We start from the raw sequence: 25,929 nt of genomic DNA, 5'->3' as shown, positions 1-25,929 counted from the left end.
CCAACCGGCGAATTAATATTAAATAAACCGGCGGTATGTTCGATGCTATGAGAATTAAATAATTAAAGTTGGTAGCCTCGAACAATGGGAAAATCCCATAGGAAAATATTCGCGGTCGAATATAAAAAGTAGTTTCCACTGCCACCAGCCAAAACTTGATCGGGGCGACGGAGACGTGCCCCCTCGACTAACAGACCCCGGGGCAATCGAATTGCCCCAACCAGTATGTCCACTATATGATGGTTTGTACTGGTTTGTTAATTTGGGACTAGTAAAGCCAATGGTGACTTTACATGCCCTGGGAGACAGTAGTTAGTCCCAGGGTATGGAGTCTATGGTGGGGGGGGTCACTATGACACCCCTGTGTTACTGCACGGAGATTGCTGTGTAACACACATAATAAAAACACATGAGACCCTATGGCGTAAAGAACCCCATAGCCCATAAAACACATTAACAGTCAAAGGAACACCATAAATCATGTCCAAGAGTGGGAGAAAGAGTCTCGCTCTTGGCAGGAGAAAAAAACAAACTCCAGAAATCCAGCAAAGCTGCTGGGGGACTCACTAGGTTAGGAAATTCAGCCTAAAGAGAGAATTCTCCCTAACAAGTGCCGGCTGCTGATGCGGTATCGATCACCCCTCTTGTTGGACTCTACTTTCCAGCTTATCCAGTGGATATACGCAATGTCTGACCCATTCTCTTATTCGATCAACAGTTTTCGGGAATAGATGCATTGTAGTGCCTTCAGATTTCGCATGGGTCTTCGAAGGGCAACCGCTAATCGAACAGGCAGGTATTGTTGAAAATTCTGAAAAGTAAATATGAAGATTATTATAAAACCTTGATGAATAAAAATGGCATAAAAAAGTAAATGAACCATACCATGCTCAATGCAAGGTTTGTTTTGGTCGCCGGAACTATAAACGTTCATCATGTGCGGCTTAGTATTTGCAAAAGTTACAGAAATTTCTGTTTTGTCTTGCACGAAAAGGAACCATGCTTACATTATAGACTGGACCCCCGAAGGATGCAATTCGATGACAATTGACACAGATGAAAATAAATAGATCTATTGATAGCATAACAATTGAAACTCAAGTCAATAGCAATGAGACCAATGACCATAGCTCTATTGGGTACTGTAATAGCAAATAGATTGAAATGTAAAAATGACCGAAATATGACTAGGATACATGGCCTTCCCTGGACCAACAGTTGGATTCAGCAGGCCGAGCAGTATGTTGCAGGAGAACAGGTAGATGGCCACAGGTAGCACACTGACGAGTTTGCTCGAAGTGGTCACAGATAGCACGGCGACGAGCAGATTAGCATAGATCTCAGTGCTTCTCAGGTAGAAGGTTCAGGAGTTGACTTGCAAAGCACAAAGATGTTCTCATGAGACATATCAAGTGGTTTATAAAGTATTAGAAACAGGGGCTGTGTTTGTAAATGAATGACGTGTGTATGTCGTGGTATTATGTTTATTGCAGGGGGGCGGCCTGCCTGGAGACACGGGGTCTGAGGCCATGTGAGCGATGGCCCCTGGGCGTGGGATACCTTTTGAAGTGTACATGCTGTTTGGCACTTTGGCCGTTTGCGCCCGTTACAGCCCCCCATGCCAGCGCTCATCCCCGGGTGCGAACCGCCTTTGATAGAGGGGGGTGGGACGGATGGGCCGGTGGGCGTGCAGATAAGGCACAGGAAGACTGCTGAATGGAGACACACTTATGTGGATTGCAGGGGGGCGGCCTGCCTCAGGGGAGGCCTGCCTGGAGACACGGTCTGAGGAGGCCATGTGAGCGATGGCCCCTGGGCGTGGGATACCTTTTGAAGTGTACATGCTGTTTGGCACCTTGGCCGTTTGCGCCCGTCCCTTGCCCTTATGTGATAACTTTGCATAACATTTGCGTAGATGGGAACACTGAGCAGGACACGGGGCATCCATTTTTGTACCCCCTTCCACTCCATTTTGGTGACCAGGCCTCACTGCGATAGTACAGCGCGCAGAGCACATGGCCCACAGCCTCGTTTCCACTCTGACTGGAAAACTCCAGAGGTATTTGCAACAGCTAATAAATCTAACCCATCACTCTGAGATCACGGTCCTGCATGTGAACCGGTCTGAACAAAGCACATGGCTCGTTCATCTCCACAAACGTGTCCTTGCCCACGCACCCTCGCCAGTGGAAAGTTACTGCCATTCTGTAACTGTCATTGTGTCCCTGCAAGGTATTCTCTTCATGTGCCAGACCACTGGCCACGCCATGATGGCCACCTAGCAGATCCCCAACTGCAGTATATCGTTGCCTATCAATAACAAATGCCACATATCGGAGATTCTTGTGAGCACAGACCCACACTTCAAACACTGTATTATAGTGGTCATGACCCTTGCCCTAACGCCTGTATAATCCAATGTTCATTGATAGTATTGATATATGTGTGACTTTTATAGAGCCCATAACCGACTGAAAGACTTTGAACAAGTGTTATTTAGTGCATGCATTATTGATAATATATTATGTTAGCTTATATAGTGACCACCCCGCTTCACAGCGACCTGAACTTCACCCATTCCGAGCACAGGTGTCTGACATCCATCCTTGAATGGAGACACACTTGATTGATTTAAAAAATCGAAACAACCGTTGTTAAAATATGTGGGGTTTTATTTTGTAGCTCATTTTGATGACACAAAAATACAAAAGTTTACACATTGTACAGTTCAGGTTGCAGCACAGCGAGAGAAAATCCCCTGTACTGACCGCTGTCACTCGGGAACGTTTCTCTTATGGCACGAACGGCACAGGCGGGTATCGCTCTTCGAACGCAGTGTCCAAGCCTCCCGTGAAGCCACCATGTAAAGGAACGATAGGCCACCAGCCTGTACCACCTGTGAAAAGGAATGAAACAAACTGTTTTTAAATGACCAAGATAACTTTAATAAACGTTTGTTGTCAATGACAATTCTTGTAACTAATGGCATTCTGCTCGGACAAATGCTACTAGACTGCACACTATTGAAAGACTTTCATGCGTTACAATGATATGTATATGTAATTTTGGATATAGTAGAAGACCATGAAATGGGAGTGGCATTACAAGCAGAGTATACCTACTCGTTACTCGGATTACGAGGACGAACAGTTGCGCGAAGTTCGTGCATAAGCCCCATCATTATCCTCAACACGGACCGTGTGAGGCAGGCTGCCCTGAAGTCTGGCAGCTCGGTGATGCATTGCGGTCGTGGCTCGCCTTCCGAAATGTAGGCCACGCATCCCGAGTTTTCACAGCAGCAGCAGTTCTCCTCCTCGGTCGGCATTAGCTTGCACCGATTGCATGTGCACCAGGTGGAAACACCGTCTATGCGACTAGGTCCAGTGTCTTCATCCGTTGATTCGTTCTGCCAACTGCTGTCCGAAGCCCCATCGTTTTCGCGTGTTTCCCTTTCCAGTAGTTCCTCCTCGGTATACTCTGGGTCGTACATGTAGGGCATTATTGTATTCATTGTGTGTTCCACAAACTAAAATAATTGATAGCGGTGGTACTGGTATCTGTCCACACGGGCTACAAGCAACGAAGGTAGCTGACCAGAGCACAGAAACTAGTCACAGAATACTCCAAAGTAACACAGAGAGAGAAATGGAATCGAAAACCTGCTGCTGTGTGTTGTGAAACTGTCTGTTTATACTTATTGAGGAAAGAGGCATCCTGCCATTTCCATGGCGACACGTCATTAGCTGAAGCGCAGCGAATGTTGACACGAGACGTGCTTTGGCGTTGTGAAATGGGCAGTACGCGTCTGCTGATGACAGGCTCAGGCGCGGGGGATATGATTTAGTGCCGCAAAAGCAGGTCAGCCAGGGCGATGGGGGGAAATGATAGGATTATCACAAAATGGCAGCTCCCTGGTGCCTGTTTTCGCGTGCGTTTAATGGACGAAAACTCGGGCAAGGTCCATAGGAAATTTTTCTAAAATCGAGCGATTTAGGCTTAAAAACACATGGCCGACCCGTAGGGGCAATAAATGATCGAAAATCACATGGTGAACTCTCTTGACTCTCTGCAAAGTGACTCTTATGGCACTAGGCCTCTTCTTCTGGCAAGGCAGAATGATTTAGAACCAAGTACCTGAAACTAGGGTCTATCGTGGGTGTTTGGTGGTTTACCTGTTTCAATCAAATTCCATTTGCTCTCTTCTTCACTTGCTTTACCCTGCACAGTTGCTTCATGTATTGTTTCAGCATTGCTTACAGTTGTCTACCTCATAGGTAAAGTGCTGGTGTACTGTTAGCAGAACTCCCCCTGCCTCCTCCGCCCCAAGCAGTGAATGCAGTGCTCCAGATAAGATTTTGAAGTGGGAGTATTTTGCTCCCTATTTTTTAAAGTTGGGAGTAAAATTATAGTTTAGGGATTACATTTAGTCCCATTTCCAATGGGAGTATTTTATAAGGGAGAAAAATGTATTCACTATAAAACGGAAATGTTTTTGTAATGCATATTTCTTTGCACCTAATGCACATTAAAACATAACTGGTTGCGTCTTTGTATCAGGTACTAGCAATAGTAGTTTCTTCCTGCGGCCCTACTGGTCCAAACAGTCCCATGGAGCTATGTGTGAGAAAGCAAGGGGATAACCATCTAAGTGTCAGTTTCCTATTATTTGATGGGAGTATTTTTACTCCATATTTGTCTTTTTTTGGGAGTAGTTGCCAATTTTTAGGACTAAAAGTGGTTGATACACCCCTTATCTGTAGCTGGGTGAATGTATACTTGGTAGCTGTGTGGCAATACTTACCTGGGGTTTTCATTGCTTAATTTATTAAAAACCCTAATAAATGTTTGTAGATCTTGTGTCATTATTGGAGTGCTCTGTGTGGGTCTCACTGTAGCCTTAGACCACCCACACCTTCCTGAGTCTAAGCTTTACTGCTCAGCTATCCTACCTTGATAGTTTGGCTAGACATCAGTGTCCTTTCCTTGTTGACTATAGGATGGCCTTTCAGAATACTCCCAGTGTAAAATCCATCTTCACAATAAGGCTTAATGTTCAAGACTGACACATTCTAGGTTCGTCTCAGTATGTACACCGATATGATTCTGGACATCTTCAATAACTGGACACATTTGGTTTTGGAAAATGCAGCCCTTCCCATGGCAAGCATTATTAATGACCATGTAGAACTACATGGATGCCCTACCTATTCCCTTATAGTTACAAAGCCTTGCTATTGGTCATTGCACTGGATTTTCTAAACAAAAGGGATCCCTACAAGAATACCACACAAGGCCATTCCCCACCAGAATCAAAGGTGGGGTACGCCACACAGCCAGTTGGGCAAGGATACTTGCAGAGGGACACCAGGTGCCTTCAGGAGACCTTGAAATTGAGAGTAGGAAGGTAATGGGAGGTTGACGACAGAGAAGGGTTGTGATGGTGGTTTGTGTTAGGAAGTTTTACTAAAGTCCACCTGTTGTAGGACTGTAGAAGACTCCTTCTTAGGAGTACCGGGCTCCAACTCTTCGGTTTGACCCGAACTAACCAAAAGGTTTGGTATCTCTGGTTGAGCAGCCAGGCTTAGTCTAGGAGGGAGGAGGGCTGCAGTTAGAGTACAAGAGTACACTTTTAAACCATTTTTTTGTATTGAAACATAGGCTTATTACAAACCTTATTCAATGAAAGAAACAATAAAAAGCAAATGCAGAGAAAAGAAAACTGAACTATCTTTTAAAACCAAATATATTTGATATTTAATGCCATTTACATTTCAATAGCAACACCAATTTAAAACTCGTCACTCAATTTGAACTTTAAAAAGGCAATCGCTCTAATAACGATGTAGGCTGCCTCTTAAAATATAGTACTAAAAATTATCAGAATTCAAAGGGTCAACCTCATACACATACATAATACAATTCTTCCCTTTTGATTTACAAGCATGGGCAATTTATTGGATGCTTTAATATTCTGGATTTTGATTACAACAGCGACATACTGTAGACTCCAATCCAGCTCCTAATATGTAAAATCCCTTTTGTATGAATAAGATTATACCTAATTCCTAAAGTATGTAAAACTATCCGATCAGGATATTTTACATAATTCAGCATCACTCCAGTCAATTTTTCCACTGACAATGGATCAGATAGCAGATTTTCCAGAGACATTGTATCGAAATAATAACACTACATTTAAACTTTCACACTGTAGTAATGTAAAAAATAGGATTATTTATTATATGCACTAGGGCAATGTTAGGGCATTGTTAAATCAAAATGCAATTCAGGGTAAGTAAAGTTTCACACATAAATACAGTAGAACATCGGCTGTAGCAATACTCATTTCAGTAATAGACCCTTAGATGAGAAACGGGTATGTAGCAAGAGTAGCTTTAGGTTAGAAAATCATTCATCAGCAATACTGGCAAGTTGGATAATTTTGGGTAGACCTCAACTTTAGAAGTCCAACCCTATCTGGGGAATGAGAGTCTCGTTAGATGGACTGGCGGACCAGTGACGGCAAAACAAAGGAAGGCAGACACTGTCAAATTCACAGAGAATGCTTTTCGTAGCAAGTCAGTAACGATATTTGATTCAAAGGGCTCAGGGGGGTCTAGGTAGTCCACCTGAAGTATTTCTGCCTCTAGGACGGATGTCCTTGGACACAGGATAACACGGTAGGGTTGCTCACCCCAACATGACTCATAAAGCTCTGGAGGCGCGAACAGCAAAACACACATTAACTACCTAGGTAAGTAGCCAGGTGTTGGACAGTACCTTTTTCGATGAACAGCGATGCCACTGGTGGGTCCCCAAGGTAAGACCGCAGCTCCGGTTGGGGTCTCTGGCCTTGGAAGCTGGAGGAGGAATTTTTGGCGGGAGCAGGTGGTCATACCCGGTCACAGGGATGTCCCGCAGACTATCTTCCTGGTACGTGGTTGTGGAGGCTCGACACAGGCTTTGTAGCAGCGATGGTTGTCACTCGGAAGACCTTCTTCCTTCTCTCGGTACGTGACCCAGATTAGGGGACTTCTATTATCGGATAGTCTCTGTAGGCCCAGACAGATGCCCACTAGTTTGCAGCCAGAACGGCGCTCAACGAGACGATGCACCGCAGCAATGCCAGTGGTCCCAGGGTATTTGTATATTGCAGGCCTGGAAGGTCTCGCCTCATTGTGGGATGGCTCAAACTGTAGCTGGTCACGAGACTGGTTAGGCCCACCAGTCCAAGGGAGGAAGTCATCTGGTCACTCATTTGGCGGTTGCTGTAGATGGCTGCAGGCGTCCTTCTTTCTTCTTAGGAATTGGATCTTCCAGTGGTTGGCTTCAGCATCACGACCCTCTCATTTTTTGTGCAGGAACCCAGCCAATCGGCATGCATGCTGCATTCAAACTTTGAGGGGACAGCCATGCACCCAATAAAACTGGAGGACAAACACATGAGAGTTTTGGTGACCTCCCAGTTTCCTGTCTTCCGAGACACACTAGCACCTTCAGGCGGGCTTCCCAATGGGAGCCTGCCGAGGACAAAGGAACGAGCAGGACATGCCCCATGCACCCAGGTCGGCAGACGAATGCTCGAGAAAGGACAAGTCCTTATGAGTGGCGAAAAAAAAAGAGGGTCCACATTTCTGGATACGGGTGCCCAATGTGTCCCTTACCGCAGCAGTTAATATAGCCTGCAATGTCATTTTCACAAACTCAGTAGAAAATCACACACTGCCACCAGCCGCTCAAGACTTGTCACTGTAACTTAGAAGTGACAAAAAAAATGCAATGTGTCCCCTCTGCACTCCACATAAGGTGGTGTGTGCTGATCTCACAAAGGAAAAGCATAGGAGGATAAAATATATCCCCATATCCTGGTAACCTTAAGTTAGCACACGAAAATAAAAGAAAACCAAAGATGGAAGCTCCATGAGCTTCCAGCAACACTGCAGACACTGCACAGAAGGTGCTATGTGCTGCAATAGGAAAATACAGATGCCATCAAAGAATGAAGGAACGCAGACTCCATCAAGAGAAACCATAAAGGGTTCAGGTGTCGCACAAAAGAATGAGTGACTGAGGAGAAAGGGTTCCCGCTCACTCAGACGAAAATCCAATAGTCCAGCAGAAGTTCTGAGGGACTCGCCAAGTGGGGAGAATTACACACAAGATGAAAATGGTATGAGTGACTGCCATGCAACACTGAACAAATATCAGTGCTGCCTGAGGCAAATCGCTATCAGTACGATGTGTCCTACGGAGTTTCTCAAACATCCTTTTCTTTTTTTTTTTAAATTTTTTTTTTTCTTGAGCTGGTAGTTTTTGCATACAGCACTTACTTGTTTATTTTGTAAGTATTTCATGAACCTCTTTGGGGATGGTGAGTTTAATATCCATGCTTGAATATTGTGGAGTACTTCATCGGTTGTTTGTTGGGTGTTTGCATAGTATTTGGCTGTTAGTTTGTCAAGGAGCATATGAAGTTAGATGCCCTTCCAGGGCCTAATTGACATTGTAGGTGCCTTGATGAATATTTCCTACATTGCTTCTGATGCTTGTTAATCTGCTTAGAATCACATGCTGTGCATATGGTCCGACATCCAATGGTAACCGCAGAGTATTGCATCTTGTCTTTCAGGGACCGAAAGAGGACGTCGGCATAGGCGTGTCTGTAACACTATCCCTATCGTGATGTGTAGTGTACCCAAAATCCCTCGCGTGCCGAGGTCCCTCAGATTGTTTTTTCCCGCCCAGATAACTGGTCGCCCTATAGCAGAGCTCCTCATAAGAGACATTGTTTATCTTTATACTGACTTTCTCGGTTACTTCCCCATAAGTCACTTCGACAGCGATTCAAGCTTCTTCAGCGAAGACTGCGGGAAGTTTCTACGGCAGTGGATTTCGGCGCCTAAGATCCGGCGGCTGAGTCATCCACGTGGCCGGGCCCCTCTGGCGGCCTGCACAGTAGGGAGAGTGGTTTTGTGGTGGCCATATCTTTTGTTGTGTCTCTCCTCTTTCCCCCTCTTTGCCCTCTAGGCCTGGTCATCTTTGTCTATACCTTTCGCTATGGAAAGGACGGCATTTAGGTTCTGCCCTAAGTGTAGGGTCAGGTACCCATGGAAATATGAGCACAGAACGTGTAATTCTTGTCTACCCCTAGATCACGACGAGAAGTGGTGTGCGGCTTGTAAACGCCTTCGGCCAAAGACCCTTAAAGAGTGCTGTGTAAAGCAGTGGGCCACGTATGGTATGTCGCGGACTGAACCCCCATGGCCCCCCACCGCCACACCCGCCGAAAGTGACGGGGGCACTGATGATGACCAGACATTTATGTCGAATGTCATCGACCTTGAGGTGGATGCTTCTAGGTCTGCCACGCCTGTTCCCGACCCCTCTAGGCTTGACGCAAGTCTTGCTTCGGGGAAAACACCCAGCGACAGGGGCGTACAGAAACAACACACTAAGCACACAACCCCACCACCGCTTTCAATGGTTCCGTCGAAAAAAGGTGAAGGCGCCGACAGGACCGCTGAACATTTTGACAGAATCCTCTGTTCTGGTGGATCAGCAGCCTTCCCTGCATCCGCAGCAGTGTCTTGTGATTGGGCACTCCAAGCTAAGGGTGAAGAGCGATCATCTGGCGCCCCCTAACGCTCCGGTAGGCCCGACAACTACTCCTAGGCCTCCTAGGTAGATCTACTGTTGACTCATGCCGATTCTTCAGAGATTGAGGATAGTATCGCAAGGATTACTTCAGCGGTTGGGCTGATGCCTATGACATAGTCTAAACGTATGGATCGTGCCACGGTCAGGTCTAAAGACACGCCATGGAACCCCAGTACTCGCGAAAAGCTACGAGGACAGTCGGGAGCCTCTATCCAACACCCTGAGAGACTCATTCCGACGCCAAAGAGAGGAAGACAACGTATTTCCACCTTTTGGGCCCTTCTGGTTCATCTAAGTGGACCAGGGAAAAGTTTGAAGGATGCATGGACCGTCTAGAAAGGATTGTCTCGCGTTCAGAGCATCCTTCTCCAAAGAGATCTCGTGAAGACCCCTTTTTGGGCTCAGCTTCACGTTTCCAGGAAAACCTTTACTCTCGGCCTTCGGCTTCTGTCCACCATGAAGATGTGGTCCAGATGGACACTTACCAAGACATCTATGAAGAGGAAGAAGACCCATCCTTCTTGCAAGACTACCCTGAAGACCCGACGGATACCATGGACAACAGGGAGGAAACCCAGCAAGTGGAGATGGAGCCATGGAAGCTCCCCAGGCAATATCGGGACACTGAGGATTTCCCCTCCCACCAATCCGGCCCGCCAGGCCTCGCCTGTAGATGATCAAATGGCCTTCAATGCCATCTTAAGGAAGGCAGCAGAGCACTTTCCGATCACCACCCAGGAGGCGGTACCCGAACAAGACTTTGTGGAGGACATTCTCAAAGAAAACCCCCCCTCAAGCCAAGCCATTCCTCTGCTGAACTCTGTTTAAAGACGGTTGGCCCCCTCCCATGTCACGCCAGCTCAGACCCAGCCAGCCAGCTCCTACGGACCCTCAATATATTAAAGGCCACGCCACCCCGACTCCTTGGTAGTCACTACCACCCAGAAACGGGCAGGGGTACCCCTTGCTACGGGGTAGGAACCTCCGGATAAGGAATCTAAAAGGTTCTAACCCTTAGGTAAATGTGTTACCTCGGCAGCTGCATACACTACACGTATAGCGAATAACACTACGCTGCTTGCCAGTTATGCAGACGCACAATGGAACCTTGTACAAGGTCTCGAGGAGGTTCCCGAACCCGCTAGATCCAGACTTCTCACCATCGTGGCCGAGGGCAGACAGGTAAATCAGAATATAATTAAAAACACTCTGGACACTGCTGAGACGGCAGGCAGGTCCCTGGCCCAGGGCACACTACTCGAGCGGCACGCTTGGCTCCGCAACTCGGGGTTCAAGCCTGAAACACAGGCCGCTCTTATTATCAAACCCATGGAAGAGACCAATGTCAGTCGATGATGCTCTGGAGACGGACAAGAAAGAGCATAAGACTCTTAAATCCTTGCAACAAATAACTCAGAAGACCCCCCCCCCCCCAAAAGGGGAGGGGGATTCTTGTCCCTCCTTTTGAGGCCAATCCCGTGCAGGCTAAAATATGGGAAACTGGAACTCTGGACAAACATCCGGAACCCCCACCATCTACCCACCTAGGGGTCAATGATGCGGCAGAGGGCCCAAACCCAGAGGAGCTGCAGCCTCTGGTCAGAAATGACCAACGGATCCAGGTCTCCTCCCATGTCACCCCGGTCAGGGGGCGTTTAGAATCTTTCCTCGCGGCATTGGTGGGGATAACTTCAGACCAGTGGTTTATGAAGACGGTCGCCTATGGGTACTGCGTGGAATTCGCCCGACCACCACCGTTCAGAATGCCACGTTCACGATGCCTCTCGCCGGACCATCTGCAGATCCTGAATCATGAGGTGGAAGCGCTTCTGGGAAAGGACGCCATAGAAGCCATCCCTATTCTTTAGGGAAACAAGGGTATTTATTCAGTGTACTTTCTTGTACCCAAAAAGGACCTCGCCATGCGCCCTGTTCTAGACCTGCACCCAGCGAACAAATTTATAAAACCTTAAACGTTTTGTATGGTAACGCTACAGCAAGTGATCCCACTGTTGAAACAGGGGGACCACATGGCAACATTGGACATGAAAGATGAATAATTTCATATTTCAATGTTGCCAGAGCACAGGAAATATCTCAGGTTCATGATAGAGGACAGGCATTACCAATTTAAGGTCCTCCCCTTCGGCATTTCCTCGGTGCCAAGGGTGTTCACAAAGGTCCTGGCAGTAGTGGCAGCACACCTGCGCAAACTATCCATCCCGGTTTACCCTTACCTTGACGATTGTCTCATAACCTGGGACTCTTATGACCCATGCTTTTTGAACACCCAGAAGACCGTAGTCCTTCTGTTCAGTCTGGGATTATCTATCAACGAGATGAAGTCCAGTCTCTAGTCCCCAGTCAAGTCTGGGGGCTCTAATCCGGATGAAGGACTGCCTCGTCTTCCCCTCCAACGAGAGGGTTCAGAACATGCTTTTTTAGACATTAATATATCACTGTTGCATTTAGAATATTATTGAGAGGAGTGTCAAAGAAATGCGGTTTCAGAATAAGACAAGTGTTCACACAATTATTCCCAATCAGCGAAGTACTTAAAAAAAAAAAAAAAATCTTTTTAAAAAAACTATGCAAAGTCAGTTTTCCTAGAAGGAAGGCAAAAAGACATACGCAGAGGAAAGAAGAATCATTCAGGGAGCCAGGCCAGTCAATGTTGAGTTAGCAAAAGTCAAGGTGAACTGAAGCTCTTCTTGCAGGTAAGAAAAAGTCTTGCACAATGTTTTAGTAATCTTTGTAGGATTAGAAGAAATCAAAATAGGGCCACAAGTTGATTAGGCTTGTGAAGTAAGTCTCCAACGAGGACAAGTGAGGTTACACAACAAGAGGTAAGTTCTCTTAGACTGTACAGTACCTTTTAGGTTGAAGAAAAGTGCAGCAGATGACTTCTGTTCCTATGCAGCTCTGCAGATCCTGGTGTTCCTGGGCCTCAGTCGTGGGGACATGAGGGAGGACTTCTGGGGACTCCTGGGGACTCCTGCACTGCAATGGGACTGTCACCGACCGCAACCGGCAATCTTCAAACAAGTGGCACCTCGGTGTTTCAGCTCCTCGCGTCTACTGCAAATAGCAACACCGCAGTTCCTGGCTGTCGAGATGGGCTTTCCTTGCATCTGGGGTCCAGCACTCTGTTGAGGTGGCTGAGTTGGCTCAGGCTCGGTCAGTCCTGCTTCCTGGGAGTCCGGAGGATCTTACTGGAGCTCTTGGCCAGCTTAAAAGCAACACACACAATCTGGTGTTCCTCTCCCTGCTATTCGGTTCCAGCAGCGACTGAAGTGGAAATTCAACCAGCTTTGAGAGGATGTCCAGCTGGCTCACTTTGGAGTTGATTGGTCGCACCAACTCAAGGGGAGAAGTCGTCCTTGCGGGCTTCTCTGTCAATCAGAGCTTTAGCACAGCAGCAGGGCTTCATCGGGCAAACCAATGGTCCAGGAGTTGCAGCAGGTGTCTCTTCCAAGTTCTTCTTCGGATTCCTTTGTCCAGTGGTCGACTCGGCCTTCCAAGCCAAAAAGCCTTGACTTTTATGCAGGATTCTCCCATTCATTCCAGCCTAGCTGTCAGTCATCCAAGCAGGGTGGCTGTTCTTGCCGGACAGCCAGACGGCCAATCAAGTGCATTCATGTCTCCTCGGAGACTAAGCACAGAGAGTTCCGGGCACCTCCCATGCTTCCTTCCCATGTCAGACACTGTGGAGCCAGAGGCGGGCTTCACTTGTGAATCCCACCAAAGACAAAAGGAGCAAAGGGACCAAACCTGGTCTGGTTTGCAGAGTAAATCTCAAGAAGGACCTTGCCACAAAGAAATGGCGAAAAAAGACCAGGGCCATTTTGACAAAAATGGCACCTGTGGGTGTTTTACTGCAGCTGCGAACGCAGCCTGCGGTAAAAACACACCACGGTAGTCAAAAGTAAACCACTGCCACCAGCCATTCATAGAAGAAAGGGTAACATAAAAATGTTACTTGAGAAACTAGACAAAGGTGATATTAATTAACCCCTCCAGTACCCTATTGTAAGATGGTGTTTGCTGGGTCTTGAAAGTTACAAATATAAGTAAAGTCAATTTTGCTTCACTGCTCTTGGAAACAGTAGTTTATCCAAGAGAAGGTATTTCAACCGTAGCAGAGATCCAAAGGATTTCTCTGCGACACTGCACTGAGGTTGCTGTGTGTCGCAATGTAAAAGGATGATGCCTGTGGAGTTTCAGACTCCCAACACTAAAAGAAAGTGTTCAAATCAAATAAAAATGCATAAGAGGGTGCAAAAAATGGTCTTGCTCTCTACAGGATAAACATTTAAAGTCCTAAAGTCCAGCAAAAGAGCTCGGAGGGGTGGGGGTCTCTAAGGTAGAAGGGAATTATCACATTTCTGAGAACTCTCCCTACTGAGGATCTACCTGATCTCCACTTTCTCCCCATCTTTCCAGTGTAGGATGACCCACTGCGCTCTCTTAAGCTGCCTTCCCCTACCTCCTCCCTCATACCGGACTGCTATTCAGGCATTGTGTTCTGCCAGTAAGACCGAGATCGTTCTCAATGGGACGCCTGCTCCTTGTGCCTCCCCCGTCCCTCCACTCTCTGGCCTGACTCCTCTCCCCTCACCCACTTGTGAGGCAAAAAACATTGGGATCATCTTTGACTCCTCTCTTGGTCTCCTCATGGATCTTGCTAAGAAGTCCAATTCTCAGCTACATCTCCTCAGGGGCATTCTTCCTTTCCTCACTTTCCCCCAGAAGCTCAACGTCTCCAGATCCATGGTTCTCCCTTGGCTACACTACTGCAATCGCCTCTTTCTCAATCTGTCTTTCTTCCCTTCACCCGCTTCAACTAATACTGAATAGGGCTGCAAGACTTATGCTTGTCCTCAAGCCCAGGAACCACATCTCTCCAGCTCTAAATTCTCTCCACTGGCTCCCAGTGACCGCGAGGATCAAATTTGCAAGGCTGTGGCCTGGGACCTCATTACATCCAGCTTTCCTCCCTATGTACCTCCCGTCCAGAGTCCTTAGTTTACTGGCTTCAACTCTCTGCCGATGAAACTTTACTCCAAGCAGAGAGTTTGCGGTAGATCCCTTTCCTTGGTTGGCTCCTCCCTTTGGAATGGCCTCCCTCCCCCACCCCTCCGACTTGAGCCAGATCTTCTCAAGTTCCAGAAACTTCTCAAGAATTGTCTTTTTCTCCTCTTCCTTCCCTCTCCTCCTCCCTTGCTAACTCTTCATCTGCCATTGCGACTGGCCACATACAGGGCCCAGACCACTAACTACCAGTCTCCACAGCATCCTTTCACAGCACTTTCCCTCCTGGCCCCCTACCGGACTAGCCCAACTTGGTCTTCCCTGTCCACAGCACTCATCCTCCCTCTTCCACTAGCACTTGCCTCCTTGGCCCACCCAGCACTTGCCCGCCCCCCTCCTTAGGGGAACCCAACTCCTGCACTTTTCCAGCATGGGGTCTGGCATGGATTCAGGCTGGGAATCTTCAGTAAAGAAAATATCAGTTTCATTTCTGAACTGTCTTTCTCCTAACAACCAATCACTGAGCTCTGGGTCATAGCTCTTGAGCTTTTACTGTGTGTTATCGCCTTTTGGAAGAGTTTCCCCTATTTTTCGGTCAATTGAGCCTTGTGCTCCATCGATCTACCTTACCGATTAACGGGAACCCGTTTTGATTCTTCAGCTCCGTTTCTTCATGGAGGCTTCCAGAAGATTCTTCAGGCCTACGCCGCGCGGACCATGTCGGAGGAGAAGGATTCAACACCCCTGTTCAGGATTTGTTCCGACTGCGGCTTGCGGAATGTCTTTTCGGACTACAAGCATTCCCAGTTTCTTTACTGCTTGTACCAGTCGCATAAGGAGGAAGATTGTGAGTTTTGCCAGGAGATGGCCCCTTGCACGATGAAGGATCGGCACAGGCGGCTGAACGCCAAGGCCCCTGCATTGTGGGTGGGTCTCAGCAGCATGCCTCTCCTATTTCCAAGAAGACTGAGCAGGCTTCTAAAGGCTAAGCACCGCAAGTCCACTGCCACTGGGAGCGCCGTTGCGGCGGGCTCCTTGGCAGCCAGGACGTGTTGGACGTCTCCAGCTTCAGTCACCAGTCAAGGCTTAGGATCTTCGGCCAGGAGGAAGTCGGCCCATCCAGGCAAACTCAAGTAGAAGCCCAAGACCGACCTGCCAGGGAAGGCCAAGGAGGATTGGGTCACGGACCCTCCCACTAAGGAGAAGGCCAAGCAGGACAAGGCTCTGGTCCTGACCGTGAAGGACCAGGTACACCCAGGTCCTTCCCCTCTGGAGGCGAAGGAGGAGGAGGGGGGCCCTGGTGGCCCTCCAGGGTACAGATATATCTCCTCTGAGGAGCTGCTCATCTGCCTGCAAACAATCCAGGACAAGCCCTACGACGAGGGTGATGCCGGCAAGGATATCGTCGCAGCATGGCGACTAGGGCCTGGGCTCCCAGCCGGTTCCCCAGCTGCCTATTCCACCTCAGCTACCACCTCCATCTCATCTACCCCCTAGAGACCTCTCGGTGGACATTCTCTCTGCACTGCATACTCCGGTCTCAGAGTTACAGACAAGAATGCCTATTGTGCCGGCGGCCACTCCCGCGGTGCCAGCCGAGCCCCTGCCGATGGGTGAGCCTCCGGCCAAGAAGAGAAGAGTTACACCCTCCACCTCCTTGCCACCCTTCGACCGCCTCTCCTCCCCACCCCACTGAGGGATGAGGCGGAGCTGGACATGGCAACCATGGGCATAGGCACAGACTAGGACAGTGGGATGGGGGACCTCCCATCACCACCTCCCAGATCTTCCTCTACAGACGAGATAGGCTCATTCCACGCAATGATCTCCAGAGCTTTGGAACTCTTCCAGCTTGCTTCAGAGGAGAAGGAGGGATTCTTATATCAGCGCAGCGAGGAGAAGAGGAAGACCATCCTCTCGGTACCACTCCTTGATTATTTGGGATGAAGGTTTGTCTCTCATGCAGAACCCTTCTATGGCCCGGGCGAAGAGGGATCGCCTTGAGAAGAAGTACAGGGCACTGGACTCTGCGCCCAAGTACTTGCAAGCCCAACCGTCTCCAGACTAAGAAATCTTCCTCGGGCGCTTCTTCCTCAGCAGCATCCACCCCTCCGGACAGCGAGGCCAAGAGGTTAGATGCCATGGGACGATTGGTCATCTATTCTGCTGCAACAACCATCAAGGATTGCACGCTACGACCGGGAGCTGTGGTTCAAGATCGCTCCCATGGTGGACTTCCTCCCCGACGACAAGGGGTCGGAAGCACTGGAAAATCTGTAGGCAGGCGAAGTGGCCTCTGACCACACCATCACAGTGGCCATGGATATTGCTGACGCGGGGTTCCGCGAAATGGGCAATAGTGTTTGCCTTCGTCATGGCTGGCTCACTTTCGTCAGGACGTTCAGTCGAAGGTGTTGGACATGCCCTTCGACGGGGACAATTTGTTCGGGAAGGCTGTGGATGAGTCTCTACAGGCCATAAAGACTGACACGGAGACAGCTCGCGCCTTGGGCACTCTTCAGCAACGGAGGCCATCCTTTCGGCCCTCAGGCAGCAAGTCCCAGGGGTTTCGGCGGGGGTTCTGCTTCTTACCCCCAACCCTGCCGCTCTTCGGTCCAGGAAACCAACCGGGGCCGCTCCAAGGCCGTCCGAGGAGGACTGTCGTCGCCAGCGGGTTCCCAAAGTGCCCCTTTGATGTCCAAGCAGGATTGAACCGGCCGTGGCATCGGGCCCCCACCCTTGCACCCCAGTGGGAGGCTGGCTGGCGAACTTCGTCAGCGTGTGGAAGACCATCTCCACTGACCGTTAGGTGCTGGACGCGCTTGCCCACGGACACACCCTGGAATTTCAACGGAAGTGTCCCGGAATACCACTGGTGGCCCGGCAGGAAAACCGTGTCCCTCAGCTGTTGGTAGAGGTTCGGGCCATGTTGAGAAAGGCCCGATAGAGCTCATCCCAAAGAGGCTCCGGGGCATTCCTCATGAACGGAGGTTGGAGGCCCATCCTCGATCTCCGTCGACTAAACAAATACATAAAGTCCCAAAAATTCCAGATGGTCACTCTTCAGCATGTGCTCGATCAGCTGGAAAAGGGGGACTCTGTCGACGCTGGACTTAAAGGATGCATGCTTTCACATTCCCATTCAGAAAGGGCACCACAAGTTTTTGTGCTTCGTGGTTCAAGGGAAGCACTACCAATTCAAGTCCCTTCCCATCAGATTGAAGTCAGCGCCAAGGGTTTTCACCAAGTGCCTGGCGCCAGTGGCAGCACAGCTGCGACTGCGGGGGATCCACGTCTACCCTTATCTTGATGACTGGCTCATCCGGGCCAGTTCGAAGGACATTGCCGTCGACCACATGGTGAGGACTGTTCGCCTACTGATGGATCTGGGATTCTTGTATACTATGCGAAGTCCTGCTTGACTCCATCGCAGGACGCGCTGTTTCTGGGATCCCGACTCAACAGTGTCATGCCTGCCGTCTCCGTCGGAGGAGAGGCTAGCGGGCATTTTGGGCAAGGTGCAACAGCTGTTGGCCCTGAAGGCCACCATGGTGAGGTCCATCAAGTCTCTGCTCGGCATGTCGTCGTCCTGCATCTACCTCATCCGACTATGCAGGCTACGTATGCGTCCACTACAGGAGTTCCTCGACGCCCGTTGGATACAAGTGTCTGGCAGCTTCCTGGACAAGATCACGCTAGACTAGGGCTTCCGTCGGGTGATACAGTGGTGGGGAGTTCGCGGGCATCTGTCCGGAGGCGTGGATTTTCAGACCCCACCGCACCAGTGGACGGTCACGACAGATGCCTCCCTGGAAAAATGGGGAGCTCACACCGGAAGTCTTCACACAAGAGGCCTGTGGCTACCGGAGGAGAAGTCGTTGCACATCAATGTGTTGGAGCATCTGGCTGTGTTTTGGGCTCCCCAAGTTTTTCCTTCCGTCCCTTAAGGGCAAGATGGTGCGGGTCTTCACAGACCACACCACCACAATGTTTTACATCAGGAAGCAGGGAGGCACCATATCCCCAGCACACTCCAAAGAAGCGCAGGACCTATGGCACTGGGCCGTCGCCCAGGGGATGTTCCTCATCCCGTTTTATCTGGCAGCAGTGAAGAACAGTCGCTGACTCTCTCAGCAGGGAACTGCGCTCTTGGCACGAGTGGGAACTTGGGCAGGACCAAGTGGATCACTTGTTCCGCAGATGGGGCAATCCCCAGATCGATCTGTTTGTGACGGTGACTAACGCAGAGGTTCTCCAGGAGGTATCCCCAGGTGGGGAGCCCGGGGGGACGCATGCTCATTCCCCTGCGACGGCCTGTTTCTGTATGCATTCCCTTTTGTTGCTGTTGCTTCTTCGACTAGTCAATCAACTCGGATGGTCCTGGTGCAGGATGATCCTCGTCAGACCGGCGTGGCCGAGGCAGATACGGAACCCAGACCTTCTCAACATGTCAGCGTCCCCTCCAGCAATCTTCCGGTGGTCCCGTATCTTCTCGCCAGGGAAGGAGGCGCAATTCTGCACCACGACCCAGGATCACTGAAACTGAAGGCCTGGCTCCTGCAGCATTAGAGTTTGGGGGTTACGATCTCCAGCAGACTGCAAGGAGGTACTTGCCAAGGCCAGAGTGTTGTCTACTCTTAAAAGCTACAGACATAAATGGAAGAGGTTCACCGTTTGGTGCGGTACACAGAAGATCGACCCTCTACGAATCACGGCTCTGCAGGTGCTACCGTATTTGCTGTTGTTGGCCAAAGCAGGACTGGCCCATGCCTTCATCAAAGTTTATATGGCGGCTATCTCCCGCTACTCCAGATTTCCGGGATGGCCGTCATTATGGTCACACCATCTGGTTAAGGAGTTTGTCAAAGGACTGTTTCGTACGTTCCCGTCGGTGAAGGCTCCAGCCCCGGCATGTAATGAGGTACTGATTAGGCTCATGATCCCTCCATTTGAACCTATGCAGGCAGTTCCATTGAAGTTATTGTCGTGGAAGACTGTGTTCCTCGTGGCCATCGCCTCTGCACGACGAGTGGGTGGGATTCAGGCCCTGTCCTCTAAGCCACCTATTTGACTTTTCACGACACAAAGGGTGGTGCTGAGGACGCACCCCTCCTTCATGCCCACGGTGCCGTTGGACTTTCATCTAATGGATCCCTCGGTATTGACTGGATTTTTTCTGATGCCTTCATCGCTGGCTGAGAGGACTTTGCAAACGCTGGATGTGGCTAGAGCGCTGATGTTCTACGTGGTCTGCACGCAGAGTTTCCGGAGGACGTCGCAACCAGGTGGCTCTCTGGCTGCATCACCCATTGTCACAGGTTGGCAAGCCGACCGTTGCCTGGCCGTCCATGAGCCCATTCAACCAGAGCGATCGCTGCAACTACGGCGTTCCTGTCTGGTGTGCCCCTGCTTGACATCTGCAGGGCTGCTACGTGGAGGTCGACGCACACCGTCGCGTGACTCTACTGCATCGACTGGGATTCCAGGGAGGAGCCCAGAGTCAATCAAGCAGTGCTGCGCAACCTGTTCGCCTGAAGGTGGGCCTGGTGAGGAGGTAAGAGTTGCTTAATGTTGAGTTTAGGTATTGCTTATTGCTGAGCCTTTGTATTCTTATATTCATGAGCATGTGAATCCATGCCAGACCCCATGCTGGAGAAGGAGCAAGTTACTTACCTGTAACTGTTGTTCTCCAGCATGGGTCTGGCATGGATTCACATGCGAACCCTCCCTCCTACCCCTCTGCGGCTCTTCACTTGGTCATACTGCCACTTTACAGTCATACTGCCACTTTACGTGCTACCAAATCTCAGGATGGCTGCCAGGCACAGGGCTTAGGGAGAGGGCAGTCATTGGCTGGGGACACTATGACCCAGAGACCAGTGATTGGTTACTGCTAAGAAAGACAGATCAGAAACGAAACTGATACTGATTTGTTTGTTTTTTTTTTTTTTTTTACCGAGGATTCCCGGCCTGACGACGGGGAATATTCATGAGCATGTGAATCCATGCCAGACCCATGCTGGAGAACAAAAGTTACAGGTAAGTAACTTGTCCCTTCTTTTAATTAGGTTTTACCGTTCCTATGCTTTTATTTTAAAAAGAAACCGTTCCGGAACAGTTTCGTTTTAAAATAAAGGTGTAGGAAGAAGTTGAACCTTGCACTTTCAGTGCACTGCACTGGATGTTCCCTTAAACATCAGGCGCATGCGTTTTTGGGTTTGTATTGTGCATGGGAGGGGGTGCGTCAATGGGGTTTGTGGGGAGCGGTGCAGGCCAGTAGGGAACATAGTTCCACTACTTCTTTTCATACACTTCGACCACTGTTTGTGGTCATCCAGTCCGAGGCCCTTTGGCTCTGATCAAAGAAGGATTGGTGAGTGCTCCACCCTTGTGTAACTGACTATGTACTAGGTCTCAGGAAGAGGATGGTACAGTTGATGACTGAAGCTTCTGAAAACTTGAAGGCTGATCAATCCCTATTCTAGCAGTGGTCTGGAGTGTTGCCCAGAGCTGTGCCAGTGGTTATGATTTATTCAAAACTTTCCAGCCATCACCTTTTCGTTTTGCCAAGCATTTGCATGACCAGAAAGCGAACATGGTGGAGTGTACTCCAGGCCAGCTAGTTCTTGTTATAGTCCCCACAAGACAGTCTTGTTAGGGAAGGGACCAGCACTTGGTCACACTGGCAGCACTGGAGAACGCCACCCGTATGGTGTCTTACCTCTTCAAGATGGTGATAGATTTATACTCTCAATGGAATGCGAGATAACGCTCTAGTTGTTTCCAAGATGGGGACCTGCAAGCCTCAAGACCACTAGCCGACATAGCAAACAGCATATAGGGCTGCTCAGCGGTAAGCTTTGTTTTCTCCAAGCTTTGAAGCTGTATTCCTTGCTCTCATTCCTGCTTCTTCATTCATCCCGTTTCTCTATTCTGCCACCCAATCACGTCACAAGGAACATCCCTTATGGTGAATTATTGAGAATAAAACAAAATTGTACTCGGAACATTGAATTTGAAAAGTATGCGAAAATAATGATCAACAAGTTTGAGGAAAGACGATATGAAAGGAAATCCCTTCAGTCAGCTTACAGCAAAACTCTATCACGTACCAGAGCAGATCTTCTTGCAACAAAACCAAAATGTTCCTCCTCAGCAACTACTAACAAAGTGAGCTTCATCACAACAGACATCTCCTAGACAAACCAAATCAGAAAAATACTAATTAAAATTGGTCCATTTTCAAGTTGGATCAAGATCTTTTACCATTCCTTGATGGTAAACCACAGTTGATATTCCACAGAGCTAGAACTATTAAGAACCCATTAAGTCCATCACACTTCATGCCACAGAAACGAGTTTGGCCTCAAACAAATGTCGAACCAACAAATCTCCGGGGCAATTTCAAATGTGACAAATACATGTGCCCATATTCAGACAATGGGAAACTACAAATACAACCTCCCAATGGAAGAACTCGTCAAATTCTTCAATTCATCAATTGTAGTACCAAGTTCGTTGTTTATGCAATACAGTGCACATATTCAAAAATGTATATTGGAAGTACCATCCGCCCACTAATCAGAATATCTGAACATTTCAGGTCAATAAAAAACCAGGATAAAATATCCCCTGCCCTATCATTTTTGGTGAACACAGCAAACAAATCCACAACGTCAAATTCTATGGTTGCAAAGCATCCACATGCTCCCAAGAGGAGGCAACAAGGAAAACATTTTAAGATCTACAGAATCATTTTGTATCAACATAATGGACACTTGTCATTCGGGCCTAAATTGTTACCCAGAAATGGGTCACTACCTGCGATTGAAACTTTTTCTTTTCCTTTTTCCTAATTGATCTTTGATTTATGTATCCGTGTCAAAATGTCAATGATTTTTCCTGCCTCATTCACCAGAATTCTAACAGCGGTTTTCTTTAGTTATAATCTTGTGTGTACTAACTGAAACTAACACAATTCTTAGAAAGAGCATATTAATTACGGTTAAAGGTACAGTGTACAAGCAGGGTCTAATTATCAAGACACCCTAAGGGATAGTGCTTTTTATTATGCAAAACTGGTTTTACACTTGGTAATTAACCAAGGACATTTATGGTGCAGATTGGGCCCTTATTTTAGTTGTTATCACATACAAGCAGGAAACTAAGGAAGCATATTAATAGCTCCACGAGCACACAAGCCTATTACCTAAATTAAGATGGCTGCACTATGATCCCGACACTGACGCAATCGCGTGAACGTAATGTGTTTACGTCATCGCGTCGCTATATAAAGCAGCCATTTTTGTTTCTCTGCGGCAAAAACGCAGCAAGTAAACTTTAATTCTGGGGAAACCCACCTCATTTAATCGGTAAACCTGAGCTATCCAGTTTTCAAAAACTGGTTATTTTCTTGCACCTTTCAAATGCATCTAAACTGCTTGATATGCAATAGATATTTAATTTTCAGGTATCGCGCAGATTTGAGAGAAGGGTTTGAAGAAATTAGAACACTGTCTCCTTACAGGATTCTATTTTAGCCAATATCTGAAGTACTATATTAAGCAGGACAGAATCAAAGCACCATTTTTAAAGGGAGTAACCCAATGCATTTACAATTGTGGTAACATTTTGTTTTACTTTAAGTAATTGATGTACACGAAGAATTGAGTTAAATAAAGTAATTATATTGAACTTTGTAGCACATGTCCTGACACAAGGTCAAGTAAAACCAAATACTTTGTTTTACACGTAGAGCTGTTATTTCCTCCTGATGAACCACCTGACAAAAGTTGGGGAAACGTGTTGAAGTGAAATTATCGAAGTACATAAGAAATCCTTAAAGGACCACCTTCATGTAGAAAAACGCAATTAAAAAACCTTTGAAATTGGCACAAATTACAGATTCCAATTTTCTTTTTTTCATTACTGGGGTCTTGAAATAGCCAGTAGATGTCCTGGGAATCACATTGATGTTGATTGGGGAGGCGGGAGAGCTGCACTTTGCGCGTGTGGTGTGTATTTCTGAATGCTCTAAATGTTTGAACATGTGTATATATTGTGGGCCTGTCCATCTTTGTGTCGTGATTTTTTGGTATAACTGATATATAGATGGTGCGTCTCTAGGCATATGGTATCTGGTTAAATGCATTTATGTATGGTGGTGATTGGGTGATGTTAAAGGTATTTTGTAATCTCTAGCCCTGTGTGTATCTGGTAAACCCATGGATCACCAGTTAGGTTTTCATGTTTATGCTAAATGCCACTCCCTTGTGAGGGCCCCATAATTATTGTGTTGGTTTTTATAATTGTGTTTGACTTTAAAATAGTACCTTTTTTTAAAAAAAAACATTCTCTTTGCCTATGTATATATAAGATAAACCCTTACTTTTACAATAGATCAGTGTACCAGTGTTTCTGTGTACCATATATATGCTACAAAGCCGTTGTACCTATTTACAGCCCTCTCTCCCTCCGAAGATGAGGCCAGCTACTCTGCCATAACTACCACTACTTTGATTAGTACAGCCTTATATGAAGAGTTGGAGTTTCTGTATTGTCCAGCGTATAGTTTTGGAGGTCTTTAGAATACCTGTCCTAACGTCACCAACCAGTGTGTGAATGGTAAGCACACAGATCACCAACAGAAGTCCTGTTCTAAAATGGCATGGTCTTCTTCGCCTGAAGTCCTTTTCGGGCTGGCTTGCAGGAATTCTCTACCCATTCTCTCTGTTGCCTGCCCGATCCTAGCAAGAAAAACAATTGGGAGAATCCTTCCTTCTTACGCTGTCTGCGTGGTGTCTAGCTGCAGGATGACGGGAACTGAGCAGCCTTTCCCACCCCCACCCTGACCTCCAACAAGAAACCTGAATATTGGTGATTGTGGGTGGGAAGTGAAGAGGCTAGGAGCAGCGCCATTTGCTCCTACCCCCACCCTAAAGCCAGTCTATTGTAGTGCAGGGCATCCCTTGTCTTCAAGCACAAGCTGCTCATGCACTGATGTCCCATGTAACACAGCAAATCCACAAAAGTGAATGGGCAGCATTCCGAAAGTCAAAAGCTGCAAGGTTTCAGCAGGTGAATCTGAAGTCAAAACCTTCCCAACCCCTGCACGTGACCACTTAATACACGTGTGGGGACACTTTTAATGTGGACTATGTCCAAATTCCTTTGTGAGGTAAGGCCAAAGGGGTTCCATTAAGCCCTAAAACCTAATGCTATTATTTGCCACTTAAGGATCTGCTAAGTTTTAATATTTTCAATGTACAGGTATGTGCTTTGGAAGCATTTATTCTTCTTTCAATACGTAATCAGAAGCTTGTGTTCAGAAGTGTTAATAAAACACTAAAATGTGAACTTTGATACTTGTTGTAGTTGAAACCCCCAATTCAACCTTGTTTGACATTACATTGTATGAGGGAATGTGTTGAGGAATGTGCATAAGTAACCCAATTGAAGGCTCCAAGTGAAGACCAATAATTCAACGCCATTTCAAAATATTCAGCGTTTCTCCATGTACATCAGCTGGCATAAGTACACTCCAGTCTGATGGAAAAATTGCTTTGACAATTTTGACCAGATGTGAATCAACATTTTGTTTTCTACTCAGGCAAATGTGATGCTAGAATATGATATAGATGATGCACAGAATCTGTTAGAAAAGAATTTATCAACGGCTACGAGAAACCTTGATTCTGCAGAAGACGATCTGGACTTTCTTCGTGACCAGTTCACCACAACAGAAGTCAGTATCCTTTTTGAGCCCTCGTTTTGTAGTGCTTTTTCCAGCATTCATTGTTGCATCAACTGTGCCATTACCGTTTTAATTTGTTTATTTTAACATTGTTTTTGATAACCATGATATAGTGCAATGTTTTATCTGTCTTCTGCCAAAACGATCTTCACCTTTCATAGACCGAAATGCCAAGTATTGCTACAGCTAGTAGTCTGTGACTGCTTTGGCCATGTTATTTTTTTCTAGTAAAAGTGGTTGTAGCCTCATTGGGAGAAGTTAACTTAAAAAGATCATAGTAGCAGCGATCTCTGCATTTGCGCTATTATGTTGCTTACCATCTATCTTGCTTCCTAACTGTGACAAGCTACAAGGTATACATTTAAATATTTTCATGAAAGGTAAGTAAAGACTACATCATTTTGGCAATCGTATCCACTTTTACTATAGGTAACTGTGTGGGGGGGGAGGGTTTGGGTGGTTCCGGAGGAAGTTTGAGGGGGGAGGCA

General features: G+C 47.5%; 1 protein-coding gene across 1 annotated transcript in view; it reads left to right on the top strand.

Annotated features, from left to right (window-relative positions):
• The window catches only part of VBP1 (VHL binding protein 1), a 98,891-nt gene that overhangs the window by 50,836 nt on the left and 22,126 nt on the right, over nucleotides 1–25,929 (top strand). The window contains exon 5 of the mRNA XM_069612638.1: nucleotides 25,298–25,436. Coding sequence (XP_069468739.1) covers nucleotides 25,298–25,436 — 139 coding nt within the window. The remainder of the gene's footprint in view (nucleotides 1–25,297; nucleotides 25,437–25,929) is intronic.

Source organism: Ambystoma mexicanum, chromosome 5p, assembly GCF_040938575.1.
Source record: "Ambystoma mexicanum isolate Mex_15411 chromosome 5p, UKY_AmexF1_1, whole genome shotgun sequence".
In the NCBI taxonomy this organism is placed as follows: domain Eukaryota; kingdom Metazoa; phylum Chordata; class Amphibia; order Caudata; family Ambystomatidae; genus Ambystoma; species Ambystoma mexicanum.
Note: the sequence above shows the minus strand (reverse complement) of the source record. Positions and strands in the feature narration are given on the sequence as shown.